Source organism: Furipterus horrens, unplaced genomic scaffold, assembly GCF_987537825.1.
Source record: "Furipterus horrens unplaced genomic scaffold, mFurHor1.1.pri manual_scaffold_5, whole genome shotgun sequence".
Taxonomy (NCBI): domain Eukaryota; kingdom Metazoa; phylum Chordata; class Mammalia; order Chiroptera; family Furipteridae; genus Furipterus; species Furipterus horrens.
Window position 1 is genome coordinate 158,465,450 of NW_028327175.1, and position 21,923 is coordinate 158,487,372.

At 34.7% G+C, this 21,923-nt stretch overlaps 1 protein-coding gene across 4 annotated transcripts in view; it reads right to left on the reverse strand.

Annotated features, from left to right (window-relative positions):
- Positions 1–21,923, reverse strand: part of HERC4 (HECT and RLD domain containing E3 ubiquitin protein ligase 4) — a 127,922-nt gene that overhangs the window by 95,339 nt on the left and 10,660 nt on the right. For all 4 annotated transcript variants that reach the window (XM_090278095.1, XM_090278097.1, XM_090278093.1 and 1 more), the window contains 4 exons: positions 9,325–9,484; positions 5,068–5,144; positions 1,780–2,001; positions 609–700 (listed from right to left, as the gene is read on the reverse strand). In XM_090278095.1, the coding sequence (XP_090134221.1) occupies positions 609–700; positions 1,780–2,001; positions 5,068–5,144; positions 9,325–9,484 (551 nt within the window). The remainder of the gene's footprint in view (positions 1–608; positions 701–1,779; positions 2,002–5,067; positions 5,145–9,324; positions 9,485–21,923) is intronic.

Below are 21,923 nucleotides of genomic sequence, written 5' to 3' on the forward strand. Positions count from 1 at the left end.
AGATTAATGTTTTTATTTTCATTTTACTTCTAATCATTAGAAAAGTACTACGCAGTACTGACACTGAATTGGCACATACCCAATAAAGTGAGATGTCAGACTTAAAGCCATCAACAACATTGTGATGAAAGCTCATTATAACTGCTTGCATAATACTTGGCCTATGGATAATAACAAATAATCCCTCTATTACTTGTTATATACTCTATTACTTGTTATATAACATTATAAGCAAAATGGGAGCTAAATTAAAATTAGGCAGAATTATGCCTAAGTGGGACTGATATATACAGCATGGCAGGCCTTACAAACTTAAATAGAATTCTTTCATTCAAAATATTAAGCAGTATTTCACACAAAGTTGACAAATTTAACAACATATGTTGTCATCACATTTAACAGAAGATTACAATTCACATTTCACAATATAAAACAAATTTGAAAATTAAGGTAAATTGTTTTTGAGAATAATCTAGGTCCTTTTTCTAAACTAAATATTTTAGACATCAATTACACTCAAGTTTTAATGTACATATTATGAAAACATTTACTTATTATGAAATAACTTCTATGAGCAATAATAAAGAATTTTTATAGGAGTACAATACCTTGGTTAGTGCAGCAGTATGATCTTCTCCACAACAAATATAAACTATTTTCTGAGTTCTTAGTGACTTTAGTAAATTAGGAACATACCTATCTGAAAATTCCAATAAGAGACGTTAACAATACTTTTTAAATTAAAACTCTTCTAAAGTGTGTTTCCTCTACAGCTTCCCAGGCTCAGTGTACAATGATGACTAAATAATTTTAACCACAATTCAATGATTTTGCACAAGCCTACTAAGTTAGGTTCCCAGACCTTTCTACTCTGATAAAGAAGGGATTTAAAAAGGGTAACTTAAGTGTTAAACTGCCTAAATGCCAATCCGCAATCAAAAAATTTAAGTTATTTGAATGCTTCTAATTCATACATATCATACTTCATATTCACTTCATGATAATTAAGCTCACAGCATGCTACTTACGTTTGAAAATTATACTTCCTGCTTTTTTTCTAGGAGAAAAAGATAATGCCCTAATCTATTCTTCTGCAGAAAAAAATATTTTAAAATTCTTTTTTGAGAGTATTATTTGCTTATCATACCAGTTATTACTAGATCAACAACTCACTTTTGTCCATTTAAGTCATTACAATTATGTTGATTTCATGAAATTAGTTTTTGTATTTCAAATACTGGCATTCAAACTCAGTTATGAAAAATCAATTCCAAGATCCCAACTTGTTTCAAGTAGTTAAAACTTTCTAAATTCAAAATGTTTATTTCCAAGACTCTAGCATCAATGTTAAAAGTGAAACCCAAACTGAAGATTAATTTAATGACTCAGATTATTTAAATATTTCCTTGAAAATCTCAAATAGATTAACACTTCGTGTTACTTTCCAGGATAATTTTATTGCTTCTTTCCACCAAAGTTGGCCAATAATGAGGTTACCAATTTGAAGTAACATTTTTCAACTTTCTTTTAATGAACATCCAACAGCAAAAATTTTTTTGTGCTAAAAACTATTTTCTATAGTTTATTTTATGATAAATTAGTATTTTTTGGCCTTCTACCATCCACTAAAACTATTATCAAATGGAATTTTTAAATTTACCTCTCATCCCCACCTCTGTATCAGGGAAGACTGAAATACATTTCTCTCTGACACTAAGAATCACTAATCCATCTCACAGGATTCTTCTTAAAAGTACATCTATCATAATGAGAACCTACCATTTTCATCATTAAGACCTAGTTGACCAAATTTGTTGCGTCCCCATCCAAAGATAGCTCCAGAAAGGGTGAGTACAAAACTATGGGCTCCTCCTGCTGCAACTTGCATGAAAGGGATTCCAGTCAAAGACTTAACCAGCTGTGGCGAAGTTTGCTTTTTACAGTCAATGCCTAAACCCAATTGGCCATATTTATTCTGTCCCCAAGAGAAGACTTCACTTGCTGTAAAACAAAAATCATAAAATTAACAATTTTTCTCATACACCGAAAGTTATATCTGAAGATTATCATGGTTATTTTGAGATATTCTTCCTCTCATCAGATGGAAATACATATTCCTCCTTTATTATTTCTTATACAAAGAAGTATTACCTAGAAGAACATTCCATATTTAGTACCCTTTAAGTTGACTGAGTTTAGTGATGAATGGCTAAGTCACCTAATGCTATGTTCCTCAGGAGAAAACCATCTCTTTTTAGTATCACTAGCCCAGACCTCTCCTCTGAGCAATAAACCCACGTATCCAACTGTTTACCTGACACCTACACTTGGATATTTTAAGGCACTTCCAGCTTGGTATACCCCAACTCAATTCATGACCTTCCTCCCATACCTGTACCTCTTCCCAGTGTACCCCATCTCATTAAATGACATTGTAACTAATTCAGTAGCACAAGTCATAAACATTGGAAGTCATCCTTAAATACTCCTCACCTCTCTTAGTTTATCAAGAGATTGGTATCAATCTATTATCTATCACCAAGCTATATACAATCTTCTTTCTAAAGAAAAATATGGCAAATAAATCCACTCACCACCATCTCACCTGGTTATTGTAATAGTTTTGTCTGATTCCCCCCAATGTCACCCTCTTTTGCAACTTTAGACATTTACTTATTTTTATTAAATGGCACTAATAACCAATACACTAACAACTGATTTTTAAAAATTCATACTATAAAATATTAAGCACTTAAAATAAGTCTCCCTCCAAAATTAGATCTTGGGTTCCTCTGCCAAGAGACAACTACTCTTACAAATTACTGATACATACTTCCTGAAATATTCTATGCAGGTACTAGCAGACATTTGTACATACATAGAAATGTTATAAAAATGCAGATTTGGTAATGCTCATCTCAAAAAATATCAGTGCCTCTCACTGCCATTTTATATAAGAAGTATAGAAGCATTTACACTTCTTGGTATAAACACTTTTAGTTAAGATCTGTAAGGTTCTGTGTGATCTGTTTCCAAACTCATTTTATACCAATCTTTTCTTTCATTATACTCTAGCCATACTTATCTTCCTTTACATTTTTCAATGCTCATCTCTCACACACTTGCTATTCCCTATGCCTAAACCTTCCCTTCATCTTTGTCTAGCTCATTTCTACTCTCTCCAAACAGTAAGCCTCTCTGTTTTCCAAGATTAAGTTCAGTTCTCATCACACATCCTAAATATCCTAAACCTTTTTCTTTACAGTCCTTTTTCATAGTGTGTAATTATAGTGCTATTTGTGTGACTGTACCATTAAGGGTCGATAGTGTACTGCTTACCACTTCAGACTGTACATCCTAATGTGCCTAGTTCATACTAAGTGAAGTCCCCACCCCCCCAAAAAAACCCATTAAACGAACAAGATACTGTGCTAAGCATAAAGCTGAACAAGGCAAAAGAATATCTTACCCGTGAGTCAAGATAAAAAACTGCCCTTAACAGTAAAACCTCTGGGTTTTAATTTATCTTGAATCTATTACTAAAAGAGGAGTTAGTACCCTGGCTGGGTGGCTCAGTTGGTTGGAGCATCCATCCCATACACCAAAAGGTCGCAGGTTTGATTCCCAGTCAGGGCACTTACTTGGGTTGCGGGTTTGATCCCCAGTTGGGGCACACGTATGGAAGGCAATCAATGAATGTTTTGCTCTCACATCTCTCTCTCTCTCTCTCTCTCTCTCTCTCTCTCTCTCTCTCTCTCTCTCTCTCTCATACATAAAAATATACTAGGGTAAGGATTAAGAAGAAAAAAGAGCTGGCAAAGTAACAATGACTACAGGGATGCCAGCCTCCCACTACCAGTAGGAGCTTAAATTCCTTAATACTGCATTTAAGGCCTTTTTAACAGATATGTTTTTACCTCAGTTTCAGCTGAAGTATGTCTCCCATTCTCTCACAATACCCATATAAAAATACATGTCAATACTCAAATGAAATACTTTCCTGATTCTATGCCTTTACTAATTCTATCACCTTAGCTAATCCTCAACATTTCCCCTAGCTATAATCAAATACCAATCCCTTCCTTATTGTTACTAATTCTACTGACTGGAACTAGTTACAGTTTTTTCTTGATATCTCTATCATTTTACTTTTACCTTAACCAAAGTAGTACTTTTTTCTGCCTTGATCTGTAACTATTTATTTGAATAATCTGCCTCTTCCACTAGGTGCTATGGTTCCTCTAAAACTGTCTCTTACTTATCTGTTTTTCCCTACAGCTCTAGCTTATTGTTTCATTCATAAGAGGGCTCACTAGACATTTAATGAATTAAAATAATATTACTAGAGAAGCTGCTGGAGATTTTTTTTTTTTTTTTTTAATGGTAAGAAAATGAACATACGGCAAGCTCCTTACTAATCCAAGTTACAATCCTTAGCTGGCAGATGAAAATATTAAATGAATAAGAAAGGAAAGCAATAAAGCTAACAGGAATCTTGGCCTTCTTTGCTTTTATTTATAAACATTTATCTGTGAAATCAAATGAGATTGGGCAAGTTATTACTTTTCCCAGCTGTGAAGGAATAGCATTTAACAGACTCAACAATTAGACAAAAAAACAAAAAAATCCTGCATTCATGTCAACATACTACAATATATAATTTGACAATGACATCATTCACAACAAAAAAATATTAAATACCTATAGAAAAATTAATTTAAAAAGTGTAAGACTCCATAGACTCCATAGAAAACAACAAAATAGTACTGAGAAAAATTAAAAGGAGATTAAAATAAATGGAGAGCTATAGCATGTTCAAGAACTAAAAGACTATGTATTGTAAAAACTCTCCTCAAATTGATTTATAAGAGACAAGGCAATCCCAATCAAAATCCCAGTAGTCTGTGTGTCTGTGAAAACTGTCAAGTTAATTCTAAAATGTATACGGAAACAAAAAGAATCAAAAACCAGAACAATCTTAAATAAGAAAAGCAAAGCTGGAGGACTTTCTGCTCAATTAAAGTATCAAGTAATAAAACTGAAAAGGAAAATAAAAACAATGCTTACCTTTAGAGAGTGCAAGTGAATGATAGTAACCGCAAGCAACCTGTACTATCTGGATGTCTGACAAACTTTTAATATTTCTAGAAAAGAAGAAGAGAGATCAGAATCAATTAATTCCATCTAATAAATGTATACTATATGCTATTTATTGATCACCTACTATGGCCAAATAGTTTCCTACCAACCTAGCAGTTCATGTTATTTTTTATACAAGCCCAATTTACCAAAACTTTATGCTTAAGTCTGTAAACAAAATCTAGATATGAAAAAAATTAAGTGATGAAAAAATGCTTTGAAAGAACAACATTTAAGCAAACTATGCATACACCTCAAATACCCCTCAGAGTGCTTTTACAATTCAGAAGTTTTCTTTCATTACCAAAATTTTTAAAACCTTTAGCTTAACACATAAAACTTGCAATATATTTGTAAACAAATGTTCATGATCTGATTTGTCTAATATTGTTGTTTGGCCTAGTTTAATATATTTTCTCTTCTCCCAGGCTCCTTAAGAACACGTTAACAGTCCTATCATGTAGTACTACCAATTCACACATTATGAAATCTAACCCCTTTGGGGCGATCCTTTGCTTTACATCTAAATCAGTGATATTCAAGTCAATTCCTTACTAAGGAAATTTAATCAAGTCATATTTATTAGGATCACTGGTGTGTTCAGTCATATTTCTGCTATCTTGTTTTTTCCTTGTATTATTCTCATTTCTTTTTTCTCCCATTTCTGATTTTTCCATAACTGCAATGTGATTCTAAGGGCTAATTTTTAGAATATTATAAAAATCAAGTGGCTGTGCATCAAATATCCCAGGTTCTTCTTAATTCCCTTTGCCTGGTCATTCTATTGTTTTTACTGAATAAATATTTAAAAAATAAAAAGTGGGAAGGAAACATATGTTTCTTATTTCCTGTTACCTGATACTGCCACCTGACCTGATTCTGCCACATGAAAGTCCAGAGCAAGTTGTGACCAGACAGTCCATACTCATGATTTTCGGGAAGCAGCTTCAGCAAATCAAATTTTGAGCAGGAGAAAGATGAGTTACTATAATCCCATATTATTGTATTAAAAATATTTTTATTTAGTGGATTTATGTTCTTAACTACGAATCTGAAAGCTGTACTTCTACAATTCAGCAGAATCCAACAAATTAGCAGGATCCAATGTACCCTCAGAATTTAAAAGGTACCAAAATGTCATTTTTCTGCAATTAGCAAAACCAAACATTGGCAATGCAAAAACGGGAATTAATCAAGTATAATTTGCAAGACCAAATAAAACATTTCAAAAACTACATTGTCATAGCACCCTGTGTTTTTTCCCAACAGCATTTATCACTATTCATTGCTGGTATACTTATACACTTATTTACCCATTAAACAATAAGCTCTCTGAAGGTATACTATGTGTCTTATAACCTTGGAATCCCTAGCAACTACCATAGTGCTTTGCAAAAAAGGTATGTAATGAATATTCTGTTAAAGGATAAGTGAATCTGTGAAGTCTTCGAGACTTTTGTATTAAAACTATTGTAATATATATTTAAAACTAAGTAAAATTAAGAAAATGAATTTTATTTTTGACCAAGATGTTTAACTTTATAGAACAGAAAACAGCTGTTCTCACAAGGATCATATCACACCTTCCTGTCATAATTTTTATTGCATGTCCAAGAAATAAAACTAAAAAATAAACTATAACTTTATTACAAACAATTATTTTTCTAAATTTGCATAGAAAAGTATATATTTCAACTTACATTAAAAGATAGTACAATCAGGCTTAATTTTTTTTTTAAATAAAGGTATAACATATATCCTATATAAAAAGTAATAACTAGCCAAAAATTGAGGTCTACAGAAACCAGTGATATTGAATAAATTCAGTCTTTCTCCAAGAAGTAATGATTTCAAAACACAACAAAATTAGTAGAAAAAGGTTCTCAAACTAATAAGTTTCAAGTAATCTATTTACTATTAATTTTACGTTCTTCTTTTAAAATTTTAAAGTACCATTTAACTTACACACTCTTATCTTTTGGTATAAAAACGAATTTTGTTCTCAAGAAAGTACAGCCTAACATGAATTTTCACATTTCTGATCACTCTTAGGAAAACCATAAACACTAATTTTTAAAAACCTGTTTAAATATATTTGAGTTTCCTCCTGTCTTCTACATGTTTTATTCAAAATGTATGTGAAACTTAGAAAGCTGGCTGACATCTCTAAGAATCTAAAAAAAGCCTTGCATCTATAAAATATGGTACTGAAACTTTTTAAAAATGGCAGTCTTTCATAAAAATGTATTCTTATACTAAAATACTAAACTACCCTTTAAAACACAAAAATACTAGTAAAAACTATGTATATGCCATAATAACTCAGATCAGTCCACGAAAAATGCATGAGCTACAATAGGAGAAATGACAATATACAGCTTAAAGTTAATATAGATGTTTACCAAATATAAAAACAGTGAATTTTAAAGCAAAGGGCTCAAGTAAGAATTCTTTCACATCCCCATCCAGGTTCATAAGACAGTAAAGTCACAAATAAATAATTTATTATTGGGCAACTTCAAATAAATTGTCATATAATAAAATTCATTCCTAAATTACCTTTTGGAAAAATTTAATAAAATCTACTGATTACTGACTGAAATCTCTTATACTAAAAGGGAACCGAAACAAAAATATAAGTATGAGAATTAAGAGAACAGTGGAGTAAAAATGAGGGAAACCAGAAAGAAAGCTCTGTCATGAACCATGGTCTTGAGAATATTAACTTAGAAAATCTAACATATAAATCCCTTTTCAACCCTAAAATCACAAATTTTTTTAAATCTTAAATTAAAAACCCCATTCTACAGCAATTACTTGTGAAAGAAAATGAAACCAGTAGAGGATATGACAAAGGTGAGGTCACTATGTTTCCATGAATGCTTTGTATTACCTAGCCAATAACTGTTTGGTTGCAAATTACTGTTTTCTGAAAGAAATAAAAATTGAAGACTAAAAAAATTCTATTTACTTAGCTTAAGGAAAAAAGTTTTTCCCAAAAGCACCGTCATTAAGAGATATTAAAAGCACAATGGCAATAGTTTGTTTCACATCACCCCAAGTGTTATATTTGTTATCACAAGAAAAAACAAGGAAAAAGAAATTTGTTCAGTTTTGTGAAATTCAGTTACAAGTTCAATTTAAAAAAATTTTTAATGAAATAAAAAAAGATGATTGTGATGTATCCAAAAGTCTCAACAGACAGTCCATTACTAAAAAAAATATAAAAGACTAAAAACTTTTAATATGTTACAACATAGGGAAGGTTATAAGCTTATTAAAGGAGCTCTTTCCTAGTTTTAAAAAAAAACAAAACTCATTTCTCACAATGATAGTTTCTGTTCTGAAAATATATTAATTCCTTTACTCCATTTTTTTATCCTAGTAGTTACATCGTATTTCTTAAACTGAAACAAACATTCCAATTTGAAATTAAAAACAAAATATCTAAATGTGTTTAAAGAGTACTAACTCAAATAAATCTAAAATTAGCTTAATTCCTTGTTTCCCTGGAGAGTTCTCTTTTGTCCCTATTAACTATTAGTAAGAAAGAATAAGAGTGTAATGAGGCAAGAACTTGTATAATTTTAAAAACAAATAAGCATGCGTTAGTGTATTATTTATCTAAAACAAACTGGATTATTTTCTTTAAATTTTTATTTTTTGCCTAGATTATGTCCATGCTTTTACAATTTCAATATTAAAACAGTGGTTATGCCCTATGTAAATCTATGAGACTACAACATTAATAAAGCACTGTTTACTTTTTTATTTTTAAGAAATACTATGAATTTAATGGTTAACAGAAATCATGGTCACTGCTATATAAAAAAGTGAAAAGTAACTGAATTCTTTTTACACTAAACATGTGAAAAAAAATTTTTTTTGCATGTGGATCTTCTGTATGAAATAAATAAAGACTAAAATTCAAGCTAGAGAAACATGCAACCAACCAATATTTAATAAATATGTCAAAAGCTGGGCTACTCAAAATATGTAGGGAAAACAAAGTATATAAAAAAGGGCACTTGACTCAAAGGCAAGAATCTAACTAGTAATCTTAAGAACTCGAGGAGGAGAAATAATTAGCTGTCAACTCTTACATGCCTACAGTACACAAAATAATTTAATAACAAATTTATGATAAAAGATTATTCAAGACCTCTTTTTGGTCACCTTTGTTACCTGGGTACTCTGATACATTCCTCTGATCCTAGCAGGCCAAGCTGTCCATCAGAATCAAGACCCCAAGCATACACCTGGCCCTTGTCATTTAGTGCTAACGTATGAGCTTCTCCACATGAAACAGCTACAATATTCTGGGCATCCAGGGCGACAACCTGCTCTACAGAAATCATGAAAAGAGACATTTATAGTCTAGTTTGAACTACCAATGAGCATAAAACACAATCTTAATCTTGCATAATAAAAGCTAAGGAAATAATGAAATATAGACCAGGTATAACTAGTTATTCTGAAAAATCTAACAAACATGTTCCATACAAAATTTCCATTGTGGTACATACAAATATACATCATAGAACATAATCGACTCAGATTATTAAGTGACTTGAACATTTCGGGGAAGATGTTAAGGGTTTATAAAGATTCTCTCAGAAAGTGCTCTTCATCAAAGCCATTACCAATATAAGAGTCTAGCTGAAAAGAAAATCATTTCAATAAGCGGGCTGTTAGTTTTTTAATAATAAAATCATAACTCACACATACATTACCATACAGATACTATTATGAAGTGATTCTGAACTTAATGAAATACTAATCTGAATTGGCATTTCTGATAAGAAACAAATTTTTTAGAGAGCTCAAAATAAAGCATCTACTGGATATGCTGAGGAGAGTACTGAAAGGCAATGTGACCATAACAAATAGGTTTCAGGTTATAGAATGCCATTTTGGCATCAAAGATATAAAAACTCCATATGTAGTTAAAACATGCTCAAGTTTTAAACCAGGAACTAATTCTAAATATTGGCCTTTCATAAGACTGTCAGTAACCACTGACAGATCAGTAAAGAAACTGAAACAGTTTCCTTAGTCTTAAAATGTGTAATGTCTATCAGTTTTTTACTAGTGTCTACCATCAAAAGATTTTTTTAAGATGCCATTTAAAATTAATTTTTAGCTTAATAAGAAAGCTGTGACTTCTCTCTTCAATAAACTGAAAGCCTCGTGTTGAAGTGTTATTAAAACTGAAACAATCAGGGTTTCTCCAGAAGCATATTTTAGCTCTGTGTACAAATGCAGATGTTCAATAATGACACAGATCATATTAACGAGATTTAAATCCTTATGTATGGAGAAATTCAAATTGTATCTCGATTACTAACCTGCATTTTGGGGTGGGATGTTAGCCCTAGATAACCTCTAGGAAACTGTACAACTCTTTTTTTTTTTTTTTTTTGAGCAGTAAAACGAGGCCTTTATTCACGAGTCTGCAGAGCCGGGCGCACCCTCATAGCCAGGAGAATGTGCGCCCCAAGTAGACAAAGGAACCTGGTTTTATAGTCTTAGCTTCCCCACCTTAGCGCAACTAGTTTCCCCTCCCCTCTCCTCCTTCCCCGTTTCTCCATGACCGGATACTCAGGAGGTACAATCTAACGCGTTCATCTAAATGCCCCTATTGTGATTTGTGAATATGCTAATATTATCCACTCCCTTCTCAGAGATCCTTTAATTACATTTGCCCTTAAGACCCTTTAATTACATTTGCCTTTTGTTACCAATGACTTTGCTACTGGTTTGGGAGTCACTATGACCTTGTTTCTAACAATTTCCCCCTGTCTCTTTTGGAAAATTGACTACTCAAACCATTCTATTTATTCCTCCAAATTTAAGGAGGATTTCTTGACTTTCTTCCTCATGGTTAGGATTCCCTTTGGTCTCTCGGAGGAGGAGATTATGAAAAGTTGCTGGCATTTGTTTAGTTAGTGCAGTCTCAATTAGCCTTTGAACCAAACCTCTGACGCATGGAATAATACAACAGCCTAAAGCTGTGAGGACACCTGCTACCACTATGAGGGATACCAGAGCTGATGAGATCATTCCTTTCCAGTTGCCAAACCAGTTTTCTAACCATCCTGTTATGGGATTATCAATACCTGAGTTTTCTGCTAGCTTATTTGCTAAGGTAGTCAGTCTCTGCAGAGCCTTAGTGATAGATTCATCAGGGGCTGTATTATTAGGGATAAAGGTGCAACACTGCCCCCCAAGCATTACACATACACCTCCCTTTTCTGCCAGCATCATTGTACAACTCTTAATGATATTTTAAGTACTTACCTTAAAGTACTATATGAGTTAATAACAAGAGGATGCTGACATGGAAGTTCATTATACTAATCTCTCACTTTTTGTATGTATGTTTTTATAAAATTAAATTGCAGAAACATACAAAATAAAAAAATTGAAAACAAAAAAAAAAAACATGTTGTCCCCACAAAAACTAAGTGAAAGGACTTAGAAGTATAGCATCATTTGTTTATATCAAAACATTCCAGTAAAACTTAATTATGAAGAAAGAAAGAAAACACACGGAAGTACCGTACTTTCTCACAGAGGTCCCACAAATAAGTAAATGTTTCTCCAAAACAATCCTCAAGGGAAACGAGTAAAGAGTGGAAAATGTCAAGATGATAACAGGAAGAAGACTGCTTGGTTAAACAATAACAAATGAGAGTACCTAAATTAGATAGCAGTGGCTATAAAATTAAAGGCACCAAAAATCCAAGAAACAAAGAAATAATCATTCATACTGAACAATATGTAGTGAATATACGTCTTGTGCTGCCAAGTTCTAAAGACACAAAGATAAATAAAAAAGTTTTAGCCCTCAAAAAGTTTAGTCTATAGAAAAACATGTAGCATAAGGACTGTGATTAAATTCCTAAGATAAAGATATACAAAAAGGACATGGAATTATTAAAGCCCTGAAAGATACTAGGTAGACTTCTGGAAGACACTGACACTTCAGTTTAGTCCTGAGGTGAAAAAAGAGGAAGAGATTCCATGTACCCATTTGAGAAAATTCAATCTGTTATAGCAAAAGAAACTAAAAGCAGTGAAAAGACTGCTATAATATTGTATGTCAACTATAACTGAAAAACTAAAACAAAAAATAAAGGCAATTCACATAAAGAATTAACTTACAATGAATAACTCAATCACAGATAAACTTGATTTTGAAATCTTGAAATTTCTAGTTCATAATTATATTATTTCCATGCCAAACAGTTAAAAAATGGCAAAAAATATTTATAAAAAATTGGCAAAAAATAAGCAAAAAAGAACCAAAACAAAAAAAAACGTTTTAGAGAGCAATTTTGCAATACGTGTTACAATTCTAAATAGATATGCCCTTTGACCCAGAAACTTTGCTTTTAAGAATTTATTATACACTGTAAAACAGTGTTTATTGAATCATAGTTTGTAATCAGAAAAAACAACAGTAAATAACCTGATTTCCAGTAATGGGTAGGTAAATAAATGATGGAATATCCATGTAATAAAAACCAATGCTTCTATTAAAAAGAATGTCTATATAGTAACATGAAAAGATAAATACATTAAATAACAAGCGAACCACAGACTTTTATGTAAATGTGTATAAAATTATGTCTTTTAATACAGGTGCAAGAGACATGAAAATATAAACAAATAGTAGTAGCCCTCTTTAAAATGCAGGGGGAAAAGTTGTCTTCTGCTTTTTAAATCACACATTTCTACAGTTTAAAAAAAAAAGTACATATATTATTTTGGTAATCAGAAAAATAAAATAAAATAATTTTTTAAGGTATAGAAGGTCCCATCTTATAAAGTGACCCTGAACCTCACAGAAACAAATGTCCTGTTGCCCAAAATCCAAACACTAAGGAAATAATTAACTTGGAGTGACAGAATTTCTTACCTAGGCTATAGTAAGGTACTCTTTATCTTTAAAATGTGATGTACAGTTAAGTTAAATGCTGCCCACAAATATCTATCCTGAACTTTCTGGAACTGATAAAGCAAGAAAACTAAACAAGCCAGGATAGGTGAAGAGTGCAGATAAATTTCTGACATCTAAATTTAAAACGCAAATGAATTTTTCTATAAAAAATGTTACATAGGTCAGTTAAAATAATTATTAATAAAATAGTACACTTAGGTATAATGTGTTTTAAAGAAATTTGTTTGAAAACCTATTTATGAAATCTAGCAACATTTCCAAAGCCAAAGAAAAAAATTAGAAGTTTTTCAAAACACAATTCATTCATAAATCAGGAACTATCTGGTAACAACAGCACTATTACCAGGTGTGATCCAAGTCCACAATCAATTTTAACTCTTCACGCAGTATATGAGTTTAATGAAGTCCTATATATATTATTAATTTTAAAACAATGAATTCTAACGAAGTTTGACTTTCAATGCCTTATATAGAAAACAAAAATCTCTGTTGATATTTTATGTTCAAGTTATAAGTTCTAAAAAACAATATTATTAAGAACACCAACAAATGCAGTCATGTCGATAATTCTAAAACTAAGAAATACACTTTGTTAAATGGCTAATTTAAAGAGGCACCATTTCAATTCCCTACTAATTCTGCCAGAGCTTAAGTTTCAAAATCCTCTGTCCTACCATGCCTTACTAGTTGTTATATGTTTCCTCTTTCCTTCTCTCTGAATAGCTCCGCGCTTTAAAAAGAGCAATACAAAGTGCACTTAAAATCCATCTCTTAATCATTTAATTTTCACGAAAGCATTTTACGAAATTAAAGAGGTGCTATGTAACTCCATTCTTGTTTTCAAATGTCACACAGCCCCAATACGTGTGCAGAAAAAAGAATGGGAAAAAAAAAACTAAATTGTCAACTCTGGCTATCTACAAGTCATTTTTTTCTTTTATTGTTCTTTATTTAATTAAACAACTAAATGTGTAGGTTAATGCATTTTATAATTCTGACTTTTGAAAGATGACATTAACCTCTTGAGATTATTGAATACCAGCAAGAATGAACCAACCTTCAGAATACAACAGCAGAGTTTTTGTTCTGGGTGTTTTGTTTTCTTTTGTTTTAAGATTTCTTTATTCATATATTTGGCACTCATTCATCACAAGGCCAATTATAACAATGCATTTTCTTATTTTCTCTATTCTTAATGCTCTGAATTTGAGGGTACTGGGGCACTTACAGAGCAAAGAAGAGATTACCCCTTCCAGGGCTAATTAAATTCCTGAAGATAACAACTTGCCTATTAGCAAACTTTTCATACACAAACCAACCAATCCAGAGCTTACACCAGCAACTGCGTTCTTATCTACCTCTCTTACACATCAAGCCAGTATTTCCTTTAACCTAAATCAGCCCAGGGCCAAGTACCAGGAAACTAGAAACCAACACTATAACTTAAAACTACAAGAATTAATCAAACTAGACAATCCTGAACTGTTTATTCTGCCCAGTCTTGCCTTTCCCTAGGAAACTACTATAAATGCTATAAGCTAAGGTCTCCTTTGGCACTCTTGTCTTTTGCTTCCTGACTACCCTAATGTCTTTCCCTGTGGCCCTGTGTGGCATGCAGTGACTCCTCTCTCTGGGATCAGAATATAATAAACTTCTTCAAAGCCTCATTCTTGTTACCTCTTATGACCATACCAACTTTACTATATCATGTCCAACAAGTACATTCTTAGAACAGTTTCAAATTTAAAATTTTTGGTTATAATATAGCTGATGGCCATCAAGCGCATTGAAACAAGTCTGTATTTTCTTCCCTTCTTATGGCACATCCAATAAAATACACTGACCATATGTGCACTTGATTAAACCCTGTGTTACTTCTATATGTACATAGTGTTGTCACTATGTATGAAGATACATAAGATAAGGTTACTACCCTCCAAGAACATGGTAAAGATTTTATACAAATTATTATATAAAATAAGACAGCAAATCAACTTATTTACTGAATACCAGGTAACTGTACTTGGTACTACACAAAACATGAGACTTGAGTTCCAACAACAGTGACCAAGGAGATGTAGATGGTACTTCAGCTGGACAAATTCAAGAGACAGAAATGGAAATCTGCCTTAGAAAAATTAACCCTGAATAAGAAGAATAGACTGGAACAGGAATATCAGTTAGAAAGTTATTACCACAGTTTTTACATAGATCAGTAATGATCTAACTAAAATAAAAACAAATAATTTTAGATTAAGATATGAGGACACTATTGGCCCAAGAGTTTAAAGTAACTAGCTGACGGTCACATATTTAGCACTTACAAGGGAAATGAAATATGAGAGTTACTAAGAAAAGAACCAATAAGAGTTGGCAACTGAATCAACATTGGTGCTATGGGCTAGAAAGCAGACCCTAAGATGAATCTAAGGTCTGAGCATAACTGAATTCTAGAAGCATTAATAAACAAGAAGTTGTTTTTGCAGTTTATTTTAGAGAGACTGAGAAAGCTAACGTACAGTACAATGGTTCCTATTTAAAATGCCCCTTTTTTGTTCTCTACATTTTATCATATTTATAATCTCAGAAATATATATATATATTTTTTAATCCTCACCCAAGGACATTTTTTTTTCATTGCTTTATAGAGAAAGGAAGGGAGAGAGAAAAAGAAACATCGATGTGAGATAGAAACATCAATTGGTTGCCTCCCATACACACCTCGACTGGGGATCAAACCCACAACCCAGATAGATATGTGCCCTGACCAGAAATCGAACCTGCAACCTTTCAGTATATGGGAGATGCTCCAACGAACTGAGCCACACTGGCCAGGGCTATTTGTCTTTCGTGATGTATAAATGTCTTCGATAGTCATGCGCCATATATACAGCAGATGCTCTGTTTATTCACAACATATTTATATACTAAACAAATAAATTTAGGCGTTGTTGTCAAAATAGCTACAACTGTTAAAAAAAAATGTAATCAAACGCATCTTTTGGGGAGGGGCATTTTAAGATGTGAATAACTAGAATTTATTCAAGCACCTACGTTCCTCAACATATGGTACACAAAATACACCTTCTGGTACAGACTAAATGTCTGTGCCCTCCCATAACTCAAAATTCGTAACCCCACAATTCTATAGTATTAGGAGGTGGACTTTGAGGGTGATTAGATCACAAGGATGGAACCCTCATGAATGAGACTGGTGCCTTCTCCCAGAAAGCTCCCTCAGCCCTTCTGCCATGTGAAGACACAATGAGAAAGAAGATGGCCTTCTATGAACCAGGAAGTGGGGTCCCTCACCAGACACCAAATCTGCTAGCACCTTGATCTTGGACCCCCCAGCCTCGGAACTGCCAGAAATATATGCTGGTTACTTAAGCCACCTAGACTATAATAATTTTGTTATAGTAGCCTGAATAGACTAAAACATCCTCTAATCATCATTAAATTTTTGAAAATAAATGACAACTCTAACTTCCATTATTTATGTGCTTCTCAGAAGAACAAAAAAAGGCATGTATAATTCTTTTTTTTTCTGTATCATTATAGCTTTAAAGGAATCCAATTCATTTTCTAACTTGCTCCAATATAGCATTACCTCTAAGCATGACAAACATACATTTTTTGGCATAATTTTTTAATACAAGTTCCAACAATTTTGGCATAATTGAAGACTAAAGTTAAAGAAGTACTTTCATGCTTAAGAACAATATCTGGAACATAGTAGGAAGACACTCATTTTTGGATTAAATACCTGAATTTCAGTTGTAAATGAAGATACGTATTATCTATCTGAAGGCAAATATACAAAGAGCATGTTACTCACGTCAGTGTAAGGCAGACCAAGAATTAAACTCCCATTCTAATATTAATAGCTCTTATCTTTTAAGCAAACATTTATTGAGCACTCATCACATGCCAGGCATTGTTCTTTGCACTTCAGGTGTTATCTCACTTAATCCTTACAACCACCCTAGGAGTCTGGCATGATTTTGCAGAAGAAAACACAGGCACAGAGTAACTAAGCAATGTGCCCAAGAGAACATAGCTAAAAAGTAACAGAGCCAGGATTTGTATCCAAACACTATTTCCAAAGACAACCCCTTTGAATATACATATATATGTGTGTATATATATATATATATATATATTTTTTTTTTAAAGGTATGCAGTGAAAAATCTGTGGCTACCACCCACTTCCTTACCAAAGGAGTTCTCATCTCTTAGCCTACCTCTGCACCAAGAGTAACCACTGTTATTAGTTGTATGTATCCTTCCAGGTAACTTTATATATCTATAAGCAAATACAAGTGTGTGTGTGTATATTTTTTTAATTCAAAATATAGGTTCTTGCACAATGCTCTACACCTTGCTATTTTTCCTTATATCTTAGAGATCTTTCTGTATTAGTACACAAAGAACTCTTTCATTCTTTTCACATTTATATAACGTTACTTTACACCGAGTGGACCATTATTTATTTTACCAGTTTCCAAAAGATAGTCATACGGTCATTTCTAATGTTTTGTTATTATAAACAATGTTGTAGTAATGCCATTTTGTACATATACAGATGTAGCTATTAAAGCAAGAGTTATACTCTTCTGACTTTTTGGAGAAAGAATGTATCATAAGAATTTACCAATTTATACTAACAACCTATGAAAACTTCTTTATTAAAAGTCTCACCATACACTCTGTATTAAGGATTTTTGTTAACCTGGTATGTGAAAAAATTGTACCTCATTTAGTTTTCTGCATTTCTCTTAATATGCATGAAGTTAAAGATATGAATTTGTTTCAGAGCCATTTGTATTTCTTTCCTTTTCTGTGAAATGCTTGTTCATATTTTCTGTCCATTTTGCTACCGGATTACTGTCTCTTTATCTCGCCATTTTTTAGGAGCATTTTATATCTGGGAGCTTAGTGTTTTGATTGTAATGAGTCATAAACACTTTCCCATTTGTCTTAACCTTGTTTACAGTGATTTCTACCTAACAAAATTACTTTATTTTCAAGTAGTTTTTCTTTTCTATGCCTCTTCGCAATTTACAGGTTTTCTTTACTCCAAAATAATAAAATGTATGTATGTTGTCTTTGAGCATATTAATCATTACATTTAAATAATTGATTCATTCGAAGTTTATCCAAATATATACATGAAGTGAGGTATTAATTCAACTTTTTAATTCCCTAAATAATGCTCTTATTCCAAGATCATTTTTTGAACAACCTCCACTTGAATTTTTCCCCACTGATTTATGGTGACTTGGGTCTATATCTTTATATTGTTTTATTGTTTTAATATATCTACTTGTGAGGCAATTATAACTATTAAGGCTTTAAATTAAAATATGTTAATATATTTATTTCTGCTCTTAATTTTCAGTTTTCCCAAATACTTTGGTTTATTTTTTCCATAGGAATTAGAGAATCCATTTGTCTAGTTCCCCTAAACTCATCATCGGCAGCCGTCCATCTCGAGAGACGATGGCGTAGCTTCTTGAGAGTCTATCTGCACCGCCGAGAATGGCTGTGCAGTCCGACTCGGGAGTGACAATCCCTGCCGCACTTGTTACAGGTGAAGGCAGATGGCTGTTGTTGCTGCTGTTGACGCTGCTTCCGCCTCGATCTTTTCTGGACCGCCTCCTCGTTGCGCGCAGCCTCTGCGCCTGACGTACCTTGCCTGACCGCGAGCCTCCAGGCTAGGCGGTCGTCTGCTTGAACTTCCCATGTGTTGAGATTGATGGAGCATTGTGTCATGTCCTTTTTGCAGATGTCTTTGAACCGCAGTTTTGGGCGCCCTGTCATCCTCTTGCCTTCTGCTAGCTCGCCGTAGAGGAGGTCTTTGGGGATACGGCCTGCATCCATTCTTTTGACATGGCCGAGCCACCTGAGGCGTCTCTCGCTAAGAACTGCATACAAACTGCTCATGTTGGCTCGCTTCAGCACCTCGGTGTTGGGAACCTTATCCTGCCAGGCGACATGCAGGACGCGTCGCAGGCACCTCATGTGGAAGCTGTTGAGTTTCCTTTCGTGCCTTGCATAGGTGGTCCACGTCTCGCTGCCATAGAGGAGAGTGCTGAGTACGCAGGCTTGGTAGATGTGCAGTCTGGTTTTCTCAGTGAGGCTGGAATTGTTCCACGCTCGCCGGTTCAGTTTGGCCATAACTGTGGCTGCCCTGGCGATTCTCCGGTTGACCTCCAAGTCAACTGACAGAGAGTTCGAGATGGTGGACCCGAGGTAAGTGAAGTCGTTGACAACCTCCAGGGTGTACCCGTCGATGGTGATGCATGGGGGAGTCCCCGTGCCTTGAGCCATAACGTTCGTCTTTGTCAGGCTGATGGCTAGTCCGAACTCCTTGCATGCGTGGGAAAGGCAAGTGACTAGCTGCTGGAGTCCCTCTTCGGAGTGTGATGTCAAGGCTGCGTCGCCGGCGAAGAGCATCTCACGGATGAGCACCTCTTTGACTTTGGTCTTGGCTCGTAGACAGGCCAGGTTGTAGAGCTTGCCATCGGATCTGGTGTGAATGAAGACACCCTCGCTGCAGTCCTTAAAGGCGTATTGGAGGAGCATGGAGAAGAAGATTCCAAACAGCGTAGGCGCGAGGACGCAGCCCTGCTTTACTCCGCTGCTGACTGGGAAGGCCTCAGAGGTTGCGCCGTTGTAGGACACCGTGCTGTGCATGTTGTCGTGAAAGGACATGACCACAGCAAGCAGATGTGGTGGACAGCCAATCTTCCGTAGCAAGCTGAAGAGTCCGCTTCGACTGACCAGATCAAACGCCTTCGTGAGGTCGATAAAGGTGAGGTAGAGTGGTTTATGCTGCTCGTGACACTTCTCCTGCAGCTGGCGTAGGGAGAAGATCATGTCCACTGTTGATCGGCCAGCTCTGAAGCCACACTGGGACTCTGGGTAGACGCGGGAAGCAAGGGTCTGCAGGCGGGCAAGAACGACCCGGGCGAATACTTTGCCGATGACGCTGAGGAGAGAGATGCCCCGGTAGTTGTTGCAGTCGCTGCGGTCTCCTTTGTTCTTGTACATGGTGATAATGTTGGCGTCTCTCATATCCTGGGGGATGTAACCCTCCTTCCAGCAGAGACAGAGTAAATGGTGGAGTGGCTGTAGCAGGACTGGTTTCCCGCTCTTTAGGATTTCTGGAGGGATTCCGTCGCTTCCTGGTGCTTTCCCGCAAGCGAGGCAGTGGATGGCTTTGCTGAGCTCTGCCGCAGTAGGTGGGGTGTCTAGCTCCTCCATGACTGGTAGGTCTGGGATGGCGTTAAGAGCAGTGTCTGTTACGGTGTTCCTCGTCGCGTACAGCTCGAGGTAGTGCTCGGTCCACCGCCGCATTTGCTGTTCCTGGTCAGTGATGACCTCACCTGTCTTGGACTTAAGGGGGGCGATCTTGGAGGGGATTGGGCCTGTTGCCTTCTTGATACCCTCATACATTCCTCGTGCGCTGCCTATATCGGCGGCTTCCTGGATGCTTCTGCACAGGTTTAGCCAATACCCTAAACTACACCATTTGGTATTTTTATTAGGATCACATTGACAAATTAATTTTAGAGAAAACTGGCAGGTTTATGTAGGTTGAGTATTCTTATCCACAAATGTGGTTTCCATTTGTTCAAGTTTTTTGTGTCCCTCAGAAGTACTTCCGAGTCTTCATATAGGTCCTGCACATTTCTTAGGTTATTTCTAGGTCATGTTATCTTCTTCTTGCTATTGATATGTAATTAGTTCTTGTTTCCATTGCATTTGAATTTTGACTTTGGACAAGTCATTCAACCTCTTGAAGTTGTAGTTCCTCCACCTATGAAACTAAGCTAATACGATCTTTTACAAGATGGTCTTAAGACTTCTGGATAAGGCACAAAGGATTCGGCACAGTGCTTGACACAACATGTCACTGTTATTATTTCTAAATATCAGCATTCTAATATCTACATAATATATTCTAAATAATATTTCTCGTTATTAAATTTCTTTCCACCCTGGCCAGGTGGCTCAGTTGGCTGGAGTGTTGTCCCATATACCAAAAGGTGGCGAGTTCGACCCCTTGTCAGGGCACATATCTAGGCTGTGGGTCCAATCCCCAGTCCAGACATGTACAGAAGGCAACAGATCGATGTTTCTCTTTCTTTCTCTCTCCCCTTCCCTCTCTCTCTAAAAAGCATATCCTCCAGTGAGGATTGTTATTTTTAATTTTTTTCTTTCCAATTATGAGGCTTGTATCTTTCTTCTGCCTTTACATTTTCATAATAACTTCTAAAGTCCCCTTTTCCCCTATTCCCAGTTGCAGAGGCTACTCCCCCAGTGTGTGTAGAAATAGACCCATCTTTAGCCAGCGGTAATACCAACCTGTCAGACTTTTCTCTAATTACTTTTCAGAAGATAAATGTAGGTCCCTTAAGTCCATTCCTATTAGAGAGCCTAGTTAGGAAATCTATAGCTGAGCAATACCTGGACCAGAAATCAGAAAGTATACATGTGCTAACTGATAAATACTTGGGATCAACTGTGAGAAGCAATTTAAGCTCTATTTTCATCGCACCATACTTAAGAAAAAAAAAAAAAAGCCACAAACTTCTTCAAAATAACATGTAAAGCAGCTAAACTTTCCCTTAATTGTTTTCAGGTGCTTCTAATTCTGCTCCTTAGGGCCTCTTTTAGTCTGACCCTGTCCCTTCTCCACTACCATTTCCTTAAAGAGAGAAGCAACAAACAATATCTTAGATGAAACATTTCCCTGGAGCTCTTTTCTACATGCCAGCACATATACAATTTATAGTTACAATTATTTCAG